At 42.0% G+C, this 16020-nt stretch overlaps 1 protein-coding gene across 2 annotated transcripts in view; it reads left to right on the forward strand.

Annotated features, from left to right (window-relative positions):
* The window catches only part of TTC7A (tetratricopeptide repeat domain 7A), a 189619-nt gene that overhangs the window by 56668 nt on the left and 116931 nt on the right, over positions 1-16020 (forward strand). For both annotated transcript variants that reach the window (XM_085055027.1, XM_085055025.1), the window contains 2 exons: positions 5840-5977; positions 6382-6465. In XM_085055027.1, the coding sequence (XP_084911153.1) occupies positions 5840-5977; positions 6382-6465 (222 nt within the window). The remainder of the gene's footprint in view (positions 1-5839; positions 5978-6381; positions 6466-16020) is intronic.

Raw genomic sequence — 16020 nt, forward strand, 5'->3', positions numbered from 1 at the left:
ATACCAGGTAACATGGTTTATTTTTTTTGGCTCTGTATTCACTCATACTGGAAATGAAGCTCCTTGTATCCAAAACTAATAAATTCTGTGCCTGTGTAACAAAGATTAGAAATGTCATCCCCATCCTATCTCTGATTTGAATCCCTAAAGGCGATTTGACCTTGGAGGGCCTGAGAGCACAGAACAGATGGTGAGGGGGAAGTAAGATGCTGGGACTTGTCCTATTCTTTTTACTGGTGAGAACAAACTCATGGCTGTGAGCATGCCTTCAACAGAATAACATTAAACCCATGTATTTTTAAGCACAGAAATAAATAAAACCTGTTAGCTCCTATTATAGCTCCTAGTTTTATGAAATAGTGCTGTCCAACAAATGGTTTGGTGAAGAGGAATCTCTTGTTGCTTTTGTAGGGTGGTTTTCCTTTTTAAATGGCACCAGGCCTGGTGATGATACAACAACTGGCTGACTATCCATGACTGTTTTATTGAGGGCTATGGGACTATGGTAGCTGAAGGAGACAACTGGGGATGGGGTTGCCTGCTCCGTCGGTTCCTGCCAAATCATGATTGTGCACTTGCAATAGCAAATCTGACTGTCTCTTTAACTGGCTTGCAAGGCAAAGCTGTGTGTTTGGGACCTGCAGAGATGGACTGCAGGATGTTTCTAGTGGAAAATACAATACTTCTGTTAATTACCTCTTGAATAAATGGTTCTAATGTGAGTCGCTGGGGAACAGGGTATGAGAACTTTTTTCTTCTTCTTTGCAGTAGTAAGTCTTGTTTCCAGACTTGCAAGGAGGATGTAAATTCTTGGAAGACAGCTTTCGAAATCCAGATAACTGGTAACAAATACATGACTTTGTTACCCAAGGCCGTATCCATAAACAAACTTTTCTTACCTTCTGCTTCTCTCTCTTCCTTTTGTGTAGGGTTGTTTGGCTGTTTAGGATGGGGGCATATGTCTGTCTTGTTCTCGATGATGTTTCCAGAATTAGTACTGCTACAGTACAAGATGTTAGTATACACCTGAAACATGTATCTATATGATCATATTTGATAAGCAATTATAATGGGATTATAATGGGCTGTTTTGATGAGATATCTGAATTGGGCACAAGTGACCTGTGGTCTGTTGCTTATCAGAAATGAGGCACATGCCATGCGGTTCACAAGGGGATAAGTTGTCATTTGCTGTGCTTCTGGTCTGAAGTGGAATGAGTTTTGGTATCTCTGTTAGAGGAGTTTTGTGAGTTCCTTGGGGCATGGTTTGTCCTTCCTGTTCTACCCACTTGCCATTTTCACAGAAGCTTTGCAGTCAACCCTGGATATTTTCTTTGCATGTGTTAGTTATGCATGTATTACCTGAGGGAAACCTTCAGGTGCTGTGTAGAGATGATCAATAATTTAGACAAAAAGTCTGTAGCCTCTTCCATTGAATGGCTTCTTGTCATTGTGAAGAATTCATTCATTTTGTTGACAGTACAGGCAAAACAGCCAGAAGGGAGACCCAAAGGATATGGGCTAAATATTCCTCAGCTCTTAGCAGTAAAGGCATCAATTGCATGATTTCAAAGGCCTGTTGTCAATCTTACACACACAGCATTTGTTTTTCTCTCTTAATGGTAGTATTGAATCACACCAATTACATTATTACAGTACACTGTGTAAAACATGCTGCCGTTCTGTATAGATGGGTTGCAGTGGATCTGGCAATTATGTCTATTATGAAAAGACACAAGTTGAACATTCGAATGCCCGTGAATTAGGGGGCAGGCAGCAGGCACTCATTAAAGATTTTAATTGCTTCCTTTTTCTTCTTTGGGAAAAATGCAGGGGAAGCCATGTTTCAAAGTGAGCAATTAAAGAATACTTCATAGCTAATTGCTGTGAGAAGGGGCTGCTACATGGAATATTCTCTATTGTAATTCATGCGATTGCTTGACGTTTTATTAAGAAGCACATCTTTGTACTGTGGTAAAATCTAATTTTCTGCAGCGTAGCCATGTGCGTAATAAGTGCTGAAGTAATGGCTGTTTGGATTTGCTGTGGCTCTTTTCCTTTTTCCTGAAATAAACAAGCAATAAATAAGCAGCACTGATGTACAGCAAATCCTCTGTGGATAGGGGGCTTATCTAGTTTGCAGGTAAGTGTACTGTGTACGTGGATAGGAAGGTCCAAGCTGTGTGTAGCTCAGCATTGCAGGTGCTCAGAAAGGCAGAGCTGTTCCCTGCTGTCCGAGCCAGCGTGGGTTTGAAAGTCCCATACGCTGGCATTGCTGCCTTTGGAGCCAGACCTGAAAAGCCTTGCTTAACCCCAGGTTTTGTGCCCTGTCAGGTTCAGAGATACCACAATGACTGGGTCAGCTCAGGGCTACCAGCTGGGACTGGAGCCTCTTGGGCATGTTTGGCCTGCAGATGGGTTGTGTCACTGGGCTGTGGAAAGGGAGGGCTGAAGAGGCTCGATGGCCTAAGTCTGGGCTGACTACAAAATATGTCCAGTCTCCGCAGATAGGGTTGGTGTAATGTCTGAGCCACCTACACGCACAGCTAATTGTACCTAATGCATCCCAAAATATGCAAATGTGGTTCATTTCTGGGCTGCTCGCTTACCTTGGAGTACTTCAAGTAAAGCGGCATTGACTGTATATTTTTGCCTTTATAATACAAGTTATGCTAATTGCCAGTGGTGAAACTTGTGTTGGTAGCACTGGTGACCTTCTCCATCCCACAAAACAGCCTTGAACAGAGCTTCTCTTGATGGTGTGACTCATCATCTCTTTCCATCCTGCTTGTGTGCTGTGAGGCATGTCTGTGTGACAATGGGAACAGCTTAAAGGGAATAGTCATGGTGGGGGTGTTGAAAACGTATTTGTAGCTATGTTTTACTGCTGCTAATAGTGAAGGAGGAGGAAATAATGCAGTAGGACAAATTGAAATTGCTGCTTATGTTATTGATACACTGCTTGAGAGCAGTGTTGTACAAATAACCTTTTTTCCAGTTGTGTTCAGGAACATTATTGGTCTGAAACAATGGAAACACAGATACTGAAAAAATGTTGGTCTTAATAGCTTAGAATTTTTGCTTTCTCAAATGCAAAATGAGGTGTCTCTCTGTGTACATTTCACTAGGTAAAACTACTCATCCCACAGAATGGGTGTATTCTTTATTGCAGGATTTCTCACTGACAAACTAATATTTATGAAAACATAAACAAAGGCAAAGAAAAAAATGGTTACTGGTGATCTGGGTGACAGCAGCCTGACTTCTGTGAGAGTCAGGCCACAGAAACATGCCAGTTTCCTGAGTCTGTTTCAGGAAATAATGATTCACATTCCCTTCTCTGCCCTCTGTATGTAATACTGCGGTAGTACCTTGAGCCTTAGGATGGTGATTTACCTTATTGTGTTAGACACAATCTATATGCTTGCTACCGGTCAGTCAGGTTCTGATGAGGTTTGAAACTTTTGGGTTTGGGGTTTGTAGGGTTTTCATGTCTCTGTGGTAATGTGGGCTTTTGATTTTTTTTTTTTTTTTTTTGGTTAGAGCACCTGGAATTAGCAATTGGGAATAGGTTCATTATTGAAGAAATTGTTGAGATAGAAGTAACAATTGATTTCCTAGTGGCAACTTTCATGCATGCAAGCATAGAGATTGACAAGTTGCAAAGACCTTCTATGGCCTTGAGATTTGAAAGCTTGAACAAAACCAGCAGGTTTATGACCTTCTTGGAAAGAATATTCATCATGCCTCTGCATATGTTGCATTTAACTGCTGTTTGCTTTGGTAATGTATAATATGTACAATATGTTCAGTATGACTGCAATTTCAGAATGTTGCATCCTTGTAATACGTCCTATATTCCTGCTTTTGCATGACTGATGCATGTTTTTCTTTCTACTACTAGTGTCTGTGGCAAAACTTAATGGGCAGTCATGAGTTTTGATTAATTTTCTATCTGTGCTAATGCATCCACTTAAAAATCATAGCTTGGTACTAGATGGATACCCAAAAAAGCATCAGGCTCTAGCTGACTCTAATGGGAGGTTGATGATGAGATTACAGAGCACAGGGTGCTATCTCAGTAGCTGTTTGCTACAAACAATTGTCATAACAATGTAACCAGTGCAGAAAAAGCTGTTAATGCTATTGTATATAGATAGGAGGATTCCCTTGACAATAAGGATCATACAGTGTATACCTCTACTTAACTAATTTTTTTCCTTTTAAAGTAGCAGTGTTAAATCCAAACAGAGCTTAAACATCTATTTTTTTTAAAATTCTTATTTATTTCTCCTAATAAAGGTAAACAAGCTATGCCTCTGTACTCTGGTTGCAGAATTTTTCAAGTTGGTTTCATTCTCTCATGCAATCCATTGTTCTGAAGTAATTTTTTTATTACAAATGGTATCTTTTGCAGTTTCATGAAAAAGAAAAATGCTTTCGTGGCTGCAGGAGTTGGTGTAAGTTTATTTGTGTAAACACTAGACTGGGCCTGATCTGTCAGCTTGCCTTTAACTGTAGTCACCATTTAGCTCTCAGTTGAGATTGTGTTAGTTGTCAGTAATTGTGTTTGCAGTCTCGGCTGGAGGCTGTGATGAAGAGTGCTTGGAACTGGGGCATTACACAGATAAAATCATGATGAAACAGCTGCAGCTTAATCACAATGAAATATGCGTGGGCTTTAAGGGCTGCATATTCTGGAAATTTTTATTACACTTAATTCCCATGTTTAACCTTTTGAGAGAAAAAAAAATCTCCCCACAATTAGAAAGAAATAGATGTAAGATTATAGTAGTATTATAAAATAAATCTCATAACCTTCCTGTTTCAAGGAGGGAACATTTTGTTTGTCTTTGCTCGAGGTGAAATTGCTGGCAATTTCTTAAAATTTTTCTGATCTTTTAGATGTCTAGACCTGAGTGTTTGGTGTTGTGCCCCTTTCAGCTGAGGAGCCCCGGGCAGTGTGTCTGTGCTGTCAGTCAGTGCTTGGGCTCACTGGCATCCAGCACTGCCTCTCCCAGAGGCTGGGCAATCTGGTGAGGAAGTCAGAGGGACTTTTCTGTTTACTCTGGAATTGTTATCTCCCTCTTTATACTCAGAAAAGTGCAAAGGGCTGGGATCTCCTAAGGTAAATCTGAGTCTGTGGCATATAGTATTTTGGGACATCATCAGAAATTGCTTAGCCGATCATTTTCTGTCAAAAGAAATGTTTCTTCCTGATCTAGGCCCGGCAATGCACTGGTAGATTAGCAAAATTAAGACATATTTTATATATATTTTTAAAAAAATTTCGTATTGCATTGCCCAAACCACTAATTCTTTTGATGACAGGCAAGTCTAATTACTTAGGCAACCTGCTCAAATTAAAAAATAAAAGGTGAGTAGCAGAAAAGAACAACAAAAATGGCTGCTATTGTGAAGAAATGTAGTGTAGACATTGAAGATAAATTATCAACCATGGAAGCAGTTATCACAGTTGCAGGCAATTGAAGTAATAAGGAAGATGCTTTAAAGATGGCCTTGAATTTCTAATTATTGAGGAAATAGGATATGGTAGGTCTGTTTTATAATGCTCTAATTTTGTGACACAAATGCAGATGAAGTATTTGTAGCAGTTCCTCTCTGTAGACACAGTGTCTTTGAGTTCTTTGAGTTTGGTTCGTGTGGACAGAAAACACCTCTGTGGAAACACCTTCTTTATACTGGGATAAACTTTAAACAGAAAAAACCTCGAGATTATTTTAAACAAAATTCTATGAGTGATGGGTGTAGCTTCCTATGGAGGAGTCAGTTCTCTTTTGCTCTCTTGGTTTCTGATGCTTGGCTTGTGTCTGCGCAGGCGAACCGCGACGCAGTGATCAGCCGAGCCCCAGACCAGCAGGATGATCGAGCCGTGAGCCTCCGGGATGCCTCTGCAGTCTACGACCTCCTCAGCATCACGCTGGGCAGAAGAGGGCAGTATGTGATGCTGTCTGAGGTACCTCCTCTGGCCTCTGCCAAAACTGCCCCTCCAAACATGCTGGAAAAGCCTCTCTTTTGCAGTGACTGATCAGGGAAGGTGAAAATGAAGTGTACTAGTCAGCAGTTAGCAGAAACAGCTACAGAGCTGTGGCAGCACAGGCCAGAAATGTATACAGAACTGTTTGAGACATTAACATAATTTATATGTAGGCACTTGAACAAAGTGTCTGCCTTTTGAAGTGATGATGTGCACTAGCAAATCTCCTTAACTGAGAAGTGTAAATTGTGTAATTTTAAAAAAAAATCACCTGGGTCCAGGGCCATAACAGTTTGTTTTCTGACCCAAGCAGCAGTCTTGACAAAAGGTATAAGGAGGAAAATAAATGAAGTTTGTTATTTCTTTCATAATTTCTTCCTCAGTGCTTGGAGAGAGCCATGAAGTTTGCATTTGGTGAATTTCACCTCTGGTACCAGCTTGCCCTGTCCATGGTAGCTTCTGGAAAGGTAAGGTTCAAACCAAAGGACTTAGAAAGGGCACATTTTCCTCTGAAGAGTGTATCTAGATTAGTTGTTTGAATGTGTAGAGTCATGTATTTTGTGGGAGTGGGTGCCATCAGGCAGCTCTGTGAAAGGACAGGGTTCTCCTTTTAGTCTCTGATTGCACTTTGTAATCAGGGACGTGTGTTTGGTATTGAGTACTGTTCTTTCTGTGTAGTGTTTTTTCTCATTGTCAAGGAGGAAAATGGGGTTTTTGCATAGGTGTGGGTTGAAAAGCATTATACAGCTGTCCACTGTCTGCAGGTTCAACATAAATGTACTTAGTATAAGCCACTGAGATGGCTGAAGTGTGGTTGTGAAAGGTAGGCAAAGGTAGCAGGACCTGTTCTTTATTAATCTTAGAAGAGTGGATTTACTGTAGGAAATGTAGATGGTACAAAATTTTGCCTGTTCATTCTGGAGTCCCCACCTGCACTTTTGGGAGGTAAGAGCAAATTGATGCTGTACAGTAGTAGACCACTTAATACGGTCCTATATTCTGTGCCCATGGAGTGTGCAGGGATCCATGTGGACTCAAGTGAAGACCGCCAACCAGCACTCATCTGCCAAGTTATAGCTGCTAGTGGCCTTTTATGGCTATAAGCTGAACTGGAAACAGTGGCCTTGGCATGGAAATAGGAGATGAATCTCTATGCTTTTGCAAAGAAATTTTCTTGTGTGGTGTAAGTGGCTGCAAAGCTTGGAATATATCTGAAGGTGTTCCTTCACTTCTGTGAGCATAGACAAGGCCTTATCTTGGAAGACTGTCTGTTGTTAAGCATTCTACTTCCAAAAAATGGCAAAACAACAAGAGAAAGTCTAATAAAGAGCATCAAATGTGACTAAGGGTACCGTAAGCAGTACTGTGGAAAGACTGAAATTATTTTTTTTGCCTTAAAGGGAAGGAAAAAAGTCTTAGAGAAGCAAGTCCCCAAGAACTCTTAGAAGAAGGGGTTAATCTTCTCTGTAGTGGTTAGGATAAGACGTGATGGCATCCAGTTGCAACAGCACAAGTTCATGTTTCTTATTAGGAGGCAAAAAAATAAGGATAGTGGAACACTGGAAGAAGAGTGCCCTGTGGAGATTGTGTGGAGCCTGAATCACTGGGATCTGTGGAACACCCTAGGCAAATATGTAGTGACCACTCGTGAGGCACCAGGGGTGTCTTCTGTGGGACCTTGCAAACTCTGACTCTGTTCTGGGCCTCCATCTTTGTCTCCTTTTGAATGTAACTGATGTGGGTGATTTATGAGATACCAAAGCTTTGGCAATGCGTATTAGATCAGCAGGAAGCTGAATATATCCGAATATCTTTAGTCAGAAGGAGCCTCACAGATTCCTACAGAAGTTCAGTGCAAGCATTTCAAAATCCAATTCCAAGCTTGAAAACAATGGCTAGACTCACTCATGTATAAGGAAACCTGAAGCTACTGGTGGAATACGTAAACAATGAGCTTGGTGCCATGGTGCTCATACCTTGCACTGACCTGTGTCAGGTGGGGGACTTACATGTCACGTCCAGCTCACCTTGGAGTTCAGCTGGAGTTAGCACAGTCCTGCCCTCTGTGTCTTTGCAAATCCTCCAGCTACCTGATCCCTTGATACTGAGGACAAGAATGACCACAGAGGCCATGTTGAAAAGGCAAGGAATCTAACTGTGAGCTTGGGGCTTGTCTGGGAGGTTTATTGGCTTTACAAATTGTGTAACCTGGTTCTCAACAGCAGACAATGCTGTAGCTCTAGTAATCTGCTGGAGGGCAATATGAGATTTTTAACTGCTGATGGTTGAGAGTAAGGGTATCCAGAGAATAATTGTGCTTCAGTCCTGGGTTAGTATGGAGAAGTGGGGCCTGATCTTTAGCTTCTAACAACTTGCATGGCAGCTCCATTCTTGTCCTTCCATGTTTGCATACCTCTTCACCTTCCCTACGTGTTACAGAATATTTGGTACTTAGATACTTGTGTTGCTCTTTTTTTTTTTTTAATCTCTATAACTGCCCTGTCTTTTCAGATTTTCAAGTACATCATGCCTTTTTGCCTGTACTTTAAATATTTACAAGGTAAAATGTCCTGATCTTGCCTATGGATGTAAAAGCGCTAAATGTTCTGAGCCCTATATGGGTCAGAGGGAATTCCCTTACCCAACAATCCCATCTGTGCAGTATTTCACTTCTAATCCCAAAGTATTCCCTGAGGATTCCTGTCATATACTCTGCAATGCGTCATCCTGTAATGGGAGATGTGGCATACATTTTTATATTGCTTTGCAGCTTGATAGCAGGACAGAGTTCATTTAAAAGCAAGTGCTCGAGTGTAGCAGAAAGAACTGATGAGAAAACAGCGTGGTCAGTCTAGACTGTAAAATGCAGAGTATGCTTGAGCTTTTATAGGTAAAGATCTATTTTCACCTGTCTCAGTCACAGCCAATTCATTATCTCATTTCTTGGTAATGAAACCTCACATCCTGCAGCATTACTTGTTCTGCAGTACAGCAAATTGTGCTCATAAATCCTGGGCACGACAGGAACAGTTTTATCAACCTGTAAATGCTGGAAACTTTGGTTTCTCTTTTTTTTTAAACATGCTTTTAGGATTTTCAAGTCTTAAAAGAGCCATAAAATCCTATCTTGCTCTCTATTCTACACTGAATTTGACTAGTGATACTTTTAATTTGTATATTCAGATTAAGTCAATCAAGTCGAATTTCAGTGTAGTTTCTTCCTCTGCCAGCCAAAAAATTGCCAAATGGTGATTGTCATTTTTCACAAGTGATCAGTCTGAATGTCAAGCCAGCCACCTTGGCTCATTTACCGCATGTAGGCTTGAGTTTACACATTATTCTGAAAAGCATGTGTCTTAACAAAAATAGGCACATCACTTCAGTAAGTTCCTCCAGGCCTTGGGGCTTCCTAAAACAGTGAATGAAAACTCAGAGAAGTGTAACTTTCCTGTCTGTCTTTTATCTACTTAAGTGGTGGAAATAATGGAGTGACAGCAATTTCACTTTCCTGTGTTTCTCAGCAACTTGCATGGTGAGAAAGATGGTGTGGTCTGGTTGTTTTTTAACCCATTCTTAGGAATGCCTGTTATACTGAGCTATATATTCACTGCACAAGAGAGGCATGTATATCTAAAGGCCAAAAATCCCCCATTACATTTGAAACACTTTTGTCAGAAAATTCAGATGGAATGCTGGTAAAGCCTAGATAATGGCAAAGACGTGGTGTGAGATGTCCTGTGTCAGCAAGCACAGTTTTGAATAGGCCAAAGACGTTTAAATCATTCTAATGCAGCACCCTGTTCCTGTGGTGCTGAATGCTGAATTCTTCACAGATGCTTTAAGTTGCTTCTGCTGGTAATAACCTTGACTATGTGGTAATATCAGCTAGAGGCTGAGTGGGCACCGCAGCTCCCTGGCCTTGCTGCCATACGTGGACCGGCTGGAGCCTGAGTGGCGAGTGGTGTGATAGCCGGATGCCATCTGGCAGAGTCCTCAGGCAAAGAGAGGAGACACTGTCCTGCTGCCAGAGTAAAATGAGTGCAGACAGTTGCATCTGCTTGTCTCAAGATTTTGAAAAAGTGACCAGTATTGAGCAGCATGGGGAAAGTAAGGACCAAACTCTGTTTTTACAGAGTGGAAAAGACTTTGTTGTATTTGCAGCAGTGAAGAGAGCTCTTTGGGGTAGACTTGCTCTCTGTTGCTGCTTTCCAGCTAAACAGTTTTCCCTGGAGGCCGTGGAGGTTACCAGCACACAGCTCTACTGCTGACTAGGGTAGCTCTACTGACATTTCTGAAGTTGGAGGCAAAATTATCATAGTGTCTAGATGATGTATTACAAGCACAAGGGATGTGTAATAGGGTCCTTGTGCACTCACAGGCATTTCCTTGGCCTTGCACCAGCTGGATCAGATACACGTTCCTTTTCAGATTTCTGTCCCCTTCCACACCTACTGTCCTCACACAGGACCTAGCCTGGGTGTCCCAAAGTATCACTGGAGCTCTCTGGGAGTAGAGACTCAGAAGTGCATAGTGAGTAGGGTCTCGCTTAATTTTATGGTATTAAAGAAGGTCTTCTAGATCTGCATTGTGAGTGTTAAAATACATGCCTTGAATGACATGAAGCAACATTGGTGCCTTTCTTCAACCTACTACAAAAGGGGCAAAAATTTGTGTGTAGTGACACTGATTTACTGTTTTTCTAAGGGTAGCGAAGGAGGGATTCTTCAAGGATAGCTGTGAAATTATTCTGTGAGCACTGAGTCTACGTAGTCTGTTGGGCCATTCAACTCTCATGGGTCTTAATCTCTAAAGTACAGTGGATGTTTATTGTTGTTAGTGTATGCAATGTATGGAAACATTTTCACACTCATGTTCAAAGTCCCTGTATGAAAAAATTGCACAAGACAACTTGGTTAGTGAGTGAAGAGCTTTAGGATATGAGTTTCTTGAGAGGAGGGGTGAGTAGTGGCATAGCCTTAGGCCAGCTGAAGGAAGTCTGGAGTATCTATTAGGAGAGGATATCTGTTCTTACCCCTCAGCTGTGTACTCACTGAGGGGGTGAAGTGCCTAAGAGTGAGTAAAGGAAGAGCTTGGAAACGATTGAAGGGTCTGTGGAGAAGAGCCTCTGTGAGAGCTCAGTGGAGCTGGAAGTAGGTACCTGGAGGCAAGGACTGTGTGCTCAGCAGGCCTTGTACTGGGCTTGCTGATGGTAGTTATGTGTTCCTGTGGTGCCTGGCACGAAGCTGTCCAGCCCTGCAGAACACAGTCAGCCCAGTGCTTGCCCTGAGGACAGCAATTGTGTGAGTTTAGAAACAGCTGCGTTGTTGCTGACCCTAGACCAGCCCCCTCTAGCCCATACTGATGGCACCGTAGGAACAATGGTCAACATTACCATATAGATAGAGAGGCTTGGCAGCCGGGGATGTAGGCTCCAAGCATGGCACCTTGCAAAACCAGGCAGATAAAGCTGCTTTCAGCTACACAAAATGCTCCTTTCTGCTCTTATCCGTTATGTTTGTTCTTCTTTAAGGCAAAGGGGAAGAAAAAATCATGCATGTCTACCTGAATGGTTTTCTTAATCATGTAATGCTTCAGGAGGTGTCTGGTGTTACACAAAGGGAAATAATCAAATCTTTCTTGTCATCTGTCATTCAGCTGTGTTTCTGAGGGACTAGGCTCCAGCTCTTCCCAGAGCTAGCCTTGCAGTGTCACTGTGCTCCCCTTGGCTGCTCAGCAGTTGGACATACTGCAGCATTGCCCAAAGCTTGTGCTGGCAGCATTTTTAAGGTTTTGAAACCAGTCTTACACAGACATGAACTCTGATTTTGGAGCCCTTAGCAAGTTGCTGATACACACTGGTCATAGCCAAATAATGACAAGCTAACGTCTGAGCTGCTCATATCTGTGTTGCACCCAAAAAAAGGAATCCTTCCCCTTACTTAAACAGTGCAGCAAAAGCAGATGTCTCTAAGTGCTTCAAGGAGCTTCAAGTTTGACTCAGCCATGCCTGTATTGCCAACATACAGCTTTCCAGAAGGTTAGAAGGAAAGTTATAAATATATTTAATACATAATTCTGCAGCAACAGCAGACAAATTTTATGATTTAGGCTGTTCCTTCTGTTGGTATCCTTGCAAAAGCTTAGGCTGGTTGCTAGGCAACTGGCATCGGAAAAAAAAGTGCATTTCTCTTTGTATTGCAGGCAGGAACCTTGGGAGCAGCAGAGGCCTCGGATGGCTCCTTAAATAGCATTGCTGGGGAATCAAAGTTAAAATATTGAACATTCATTGGTTAAAGATCCTGTTACAAAGGTCAGCTATCTAGGGGATATTCAATAGTTTGGTTTCCTTTGGTGCAAAGGAAAGATTAGAAGGGAGTTTGCCTGTGTGCTGTAGATAGTACAAAAAATGGAAATTTCCTAAGATGCCTGACTGTTGAGCAGAATACCTAGGTGGGCTATATAATTGCCTTCAGGCTTAGCTCTCTTTTCTTGACAGAAAGTGTGAAATGAGGTGTTTGTCACATTAGCAAGTACAAATGTATGCTTATAGATCTTAGAATGTAAGAGGTGCTTTTAAGAGGGAGTATTTGAAGCTGCTTAACTCCAGTGCTCTAATTTGATAAACACAAGGTAAAAGAAAAGGGAGAGAATCAGTTCATGTGTTAAGAGAAGTAAATGTCTTAGGAGAATGATGTTCATGCTGAGAGATTGACAAAAATCTCTAAATACAGTGGAAGACTAACACCAAAACAACTGATTCCAGAGTTCTCAATTACTTGCTCATTCTGTCATCTTTCTGTGTCACTTCAAGGTCATTTATATATAAATGGCAGTGAATCCCAGGATACAGGGAATATTCGTTCTTGCATTGGGATGAAAGATGTCCTCCACTTCCCCACAATCTGTTTGAAATAGTGCCATTTTTAAAGTCAGACAGGATGGTGCAAGAAATATAGCAGCACTAATTGTGGAGACTCATTTGTGTACTAAACTGCCAGGTAAATTGGGAATCGGGCTGTTGACCAAAACCACCATCCCTGAGGAACATTTTTCCTTCTGGCTGGAAAGTATTACCAAAGAAACAAAAAACTAGGGAGGTTTTTGGAACCTGTGCAAGAGAAGAGCAACTGTTCATGGCATGTCAAAGTCTATCAGGCATGATTTACAGTCTGGAAATTCTTCTTTTACTTAAATCTGTGTTTTCTTTATCTTCTAAATGAAATGACTCTCTAACATCCTTCTTTTTTTGCTTTGGTATGGTGAGAGAGAAAAGGGGGGAAAAGAATGGAAATTGTGTTGGAGCAAGCTAGGCAAACCAGCATTTGAGCAGCATCTATGGATTTACCATAACTGATGGCATGTTCTGTTTGAGCCGTTTGGAAAAGGAAGAAAGAAAGTTACCTGTAGGATGTTCTTTGCTCTGTTCTGCTCATGTGCAAGCATCTTTGAGGAGTATGTTTCCGTGCTTCATTACTGAATTTGTAAATGGGGAATGAGAGTTGTGTTCTGTATTTGGATAGTTGTTTTTCTTTACATTTTACTTCTTTATAGGATTCAAAACTGTGGCTGCCGTAATTACATTGGGGAAGGTGTCCTCTCGGTCCTTCTCCTTCCCCAAAAGCTTCCTTGTGATTCTTTGCTGGAGATGAGGCCAAATGAGATCTAGTTTCCTGAAGTCCTTGAGAGCTGGTTCTAGTGCAGTCATTATGATCCAGCAGTTAGCAAGTTAATGGAAACAACATAAATCCTGGCTTGAATTATTATTATGCGAGCCCCTCTGAAGCTCAGAATCACGAGTAGGAAGCATGTACTCACTTGGAATTCAATTTCTGCTCTTCTCAAAACATGCCTCACCAATAAATCAAATTATTATTGCCTTCCAGTGAATCTCACAAACAATACACTTGGCTGCCTGGTCCACCCACACTAAGTAAAAGAATATGTACATTTTAATTACCAGATTATTTCAATATTGCACAAACACTGTTTCATATTAAATATTTTTACAAACCAGTGATATCTGTATTCAGTAATGAGTGCTTGATATTTTTTCCCTGGCTATTAATGTCTGTAATTAATATCTTTAAGAAACCTTGATGTTACATGTCATGCCAGCCTCCCCTAAGTAAGGTCACTGTGGGAGTGGGATATTATTTCTCCTGTCATTTCTTGACTAATGTTTTCATCATCTGTATAAAATATCTGCTGAGTAAAGTTTTCAAGGTGAAATTATATAATATCTCTTGAATTTTTAAAATGCAGCTGGGGAGAAAGGCTTCATGTCACCCTGTTTCTAAAACCACTTCTGCTCCATATGTTTAGTTGCAAATTTTATAAACTTCTTTAAAATGACATTACTTTGTAAATGTTTTAGAAGCAGTGTGGAAACTGTGCCTCTCTCTGTAAATCCAGAAGCTCCCGAGTGCATGTGTCATAAAGTGACTCCACGCCTGAGGTGTTTGGGTGTAGGTACAAGCTGGGACAGTCTGCTGTGCAGCATTCAGTAAGTCACTGTTTTGCAGTAGCCTTCTGAGAAGGCTTGGGACAGGACAGACACAGGAAGGACTCTGTGGTTTGAGGGTATTGAAGGCTGTGGTGTTGGCTTGTCCTGAGGACCAGCCTTACTCAACAGACAGACGGCAGACAGGGAGGGAGGAGAGTTCAAGAGGAACTGGCAAGGAATGCTTGTATCACTTCTGGTGTAGAGCTCAGAAGGTCCTACACCTGTGGCCCAAGTTGGGACAGGCCTGTCAGTGCTTTGGTTTGTTCTAGTGCTGGTTGTGCTGACCCACAGGAGAACTGCTACCGGCTGCCAGGTGCCTCCTGCTTTCCCAGCCATTGCAGTGCTGGTGGGGAGCTGAGAAATGACCTTGAGCTTGTGTCTGGTTTTGCAGGCGTTGGTTGTGAACAGGGTATGGTCTTTTATGTATTTGGGCTTGCAGTTCACTTTTGCATGGTGAGCTGACAAGGGTTGGTGGGGTTCAGCTGTGGCTGTCACGGTGCATGTTGTCCTGCTGTCACATTTATTTATTTCTGGAAATACCTGTGGGGCTGGAATATATGTAGGAGGGCATGAAGATGATGTTCCAGCCTAGGTCTCTTATGGGGTTGTGCTTGGATTTCCAGCACATCCATTGTACTACTGGGGGTATGATCTGCTTTCAATGCAGGTAGCATTCTGCAAGAGAGAGGAATAAGATGCCACTAAAACCTGTGACACCACTTGTTCTGAACAAATAGGTGTCAGGGAGGTTCATTCTGAGGGATGCTAGTCACCTGGTGACAGCAGAGCACAGCAGTGTGTTTGTTCCTGTACCTCGGGGTTGAATTACCCTCATCTTTATTTCTGAGAGGGATGAGGTAATGGTTCAAGCTCAAGGACAAAGTTTATTGATTTCTGTCCTTGGTCTGTGACAGGCTTCCTTCTGGGTTTAGGCAAATTGTGCGTTTTGAATTTTAAATTAGAAAATGTTTCCTCAGTGTTAGTGATCGTGCCTGATGCTATAGGTAAGTGTGAGCAACCTGAAGGATGTAGGGTGTGCTGCTGCTCTTCTTCAGACCACAAGGCAGGTACCCAAGCTTTTCAAGCAGGAGGATTTGCTCCCTGCTGCATTGGTTATGAAACCCCTCTTTGCCTTAACATGGGCATGGCTGGTGTTCATGCAGTTTTCCATTCTCCCAGGTTCCATTCCAAGCAAATTCCTAACCAGGCTTTTGAATTCAGTAGCAAGAAGTGGACCTTCAGTTCTGTGGAGGAAGGAGCCAGCAGCTGCAGCCCACTTCGGTGCTGTGTGAGCAGGAAAAGTGCTGATGGCCAGTGGGAATGTGAAGCTGTGGTACTGCTGCAGGGGATTGCAGCAGTCACCAGACCCAACTGCTTGTGCTGGTCAGAGTTCTGGTAGGGAGAGCCCCTGGGGTTCAGGAGGGCATTCCCAGGACCTGATAGGAATAGCAAATAATTTGGCGTTGTGAGCTTCTGCTGCTGCTCTTCTGTAATATGGAAAGGCCATGACTATTTAATG

The sequence above is a fragment of the Lichenostomus cassidix genome, chromosome 3, assembly GCF_008360975.1.
Source record: "Lichenostomus cassidix isolate B80296 chromosome 3, HeHo_3.0, whole genome shotgun sequence".
Classification (NCBI taxonomy): domain Eukaryota; kingdom Metazoa; phylum Chordata; class Aves; order Passeriformes; family Meliphagidae; genus Lichenostomus; species Lichenostomus cassidix.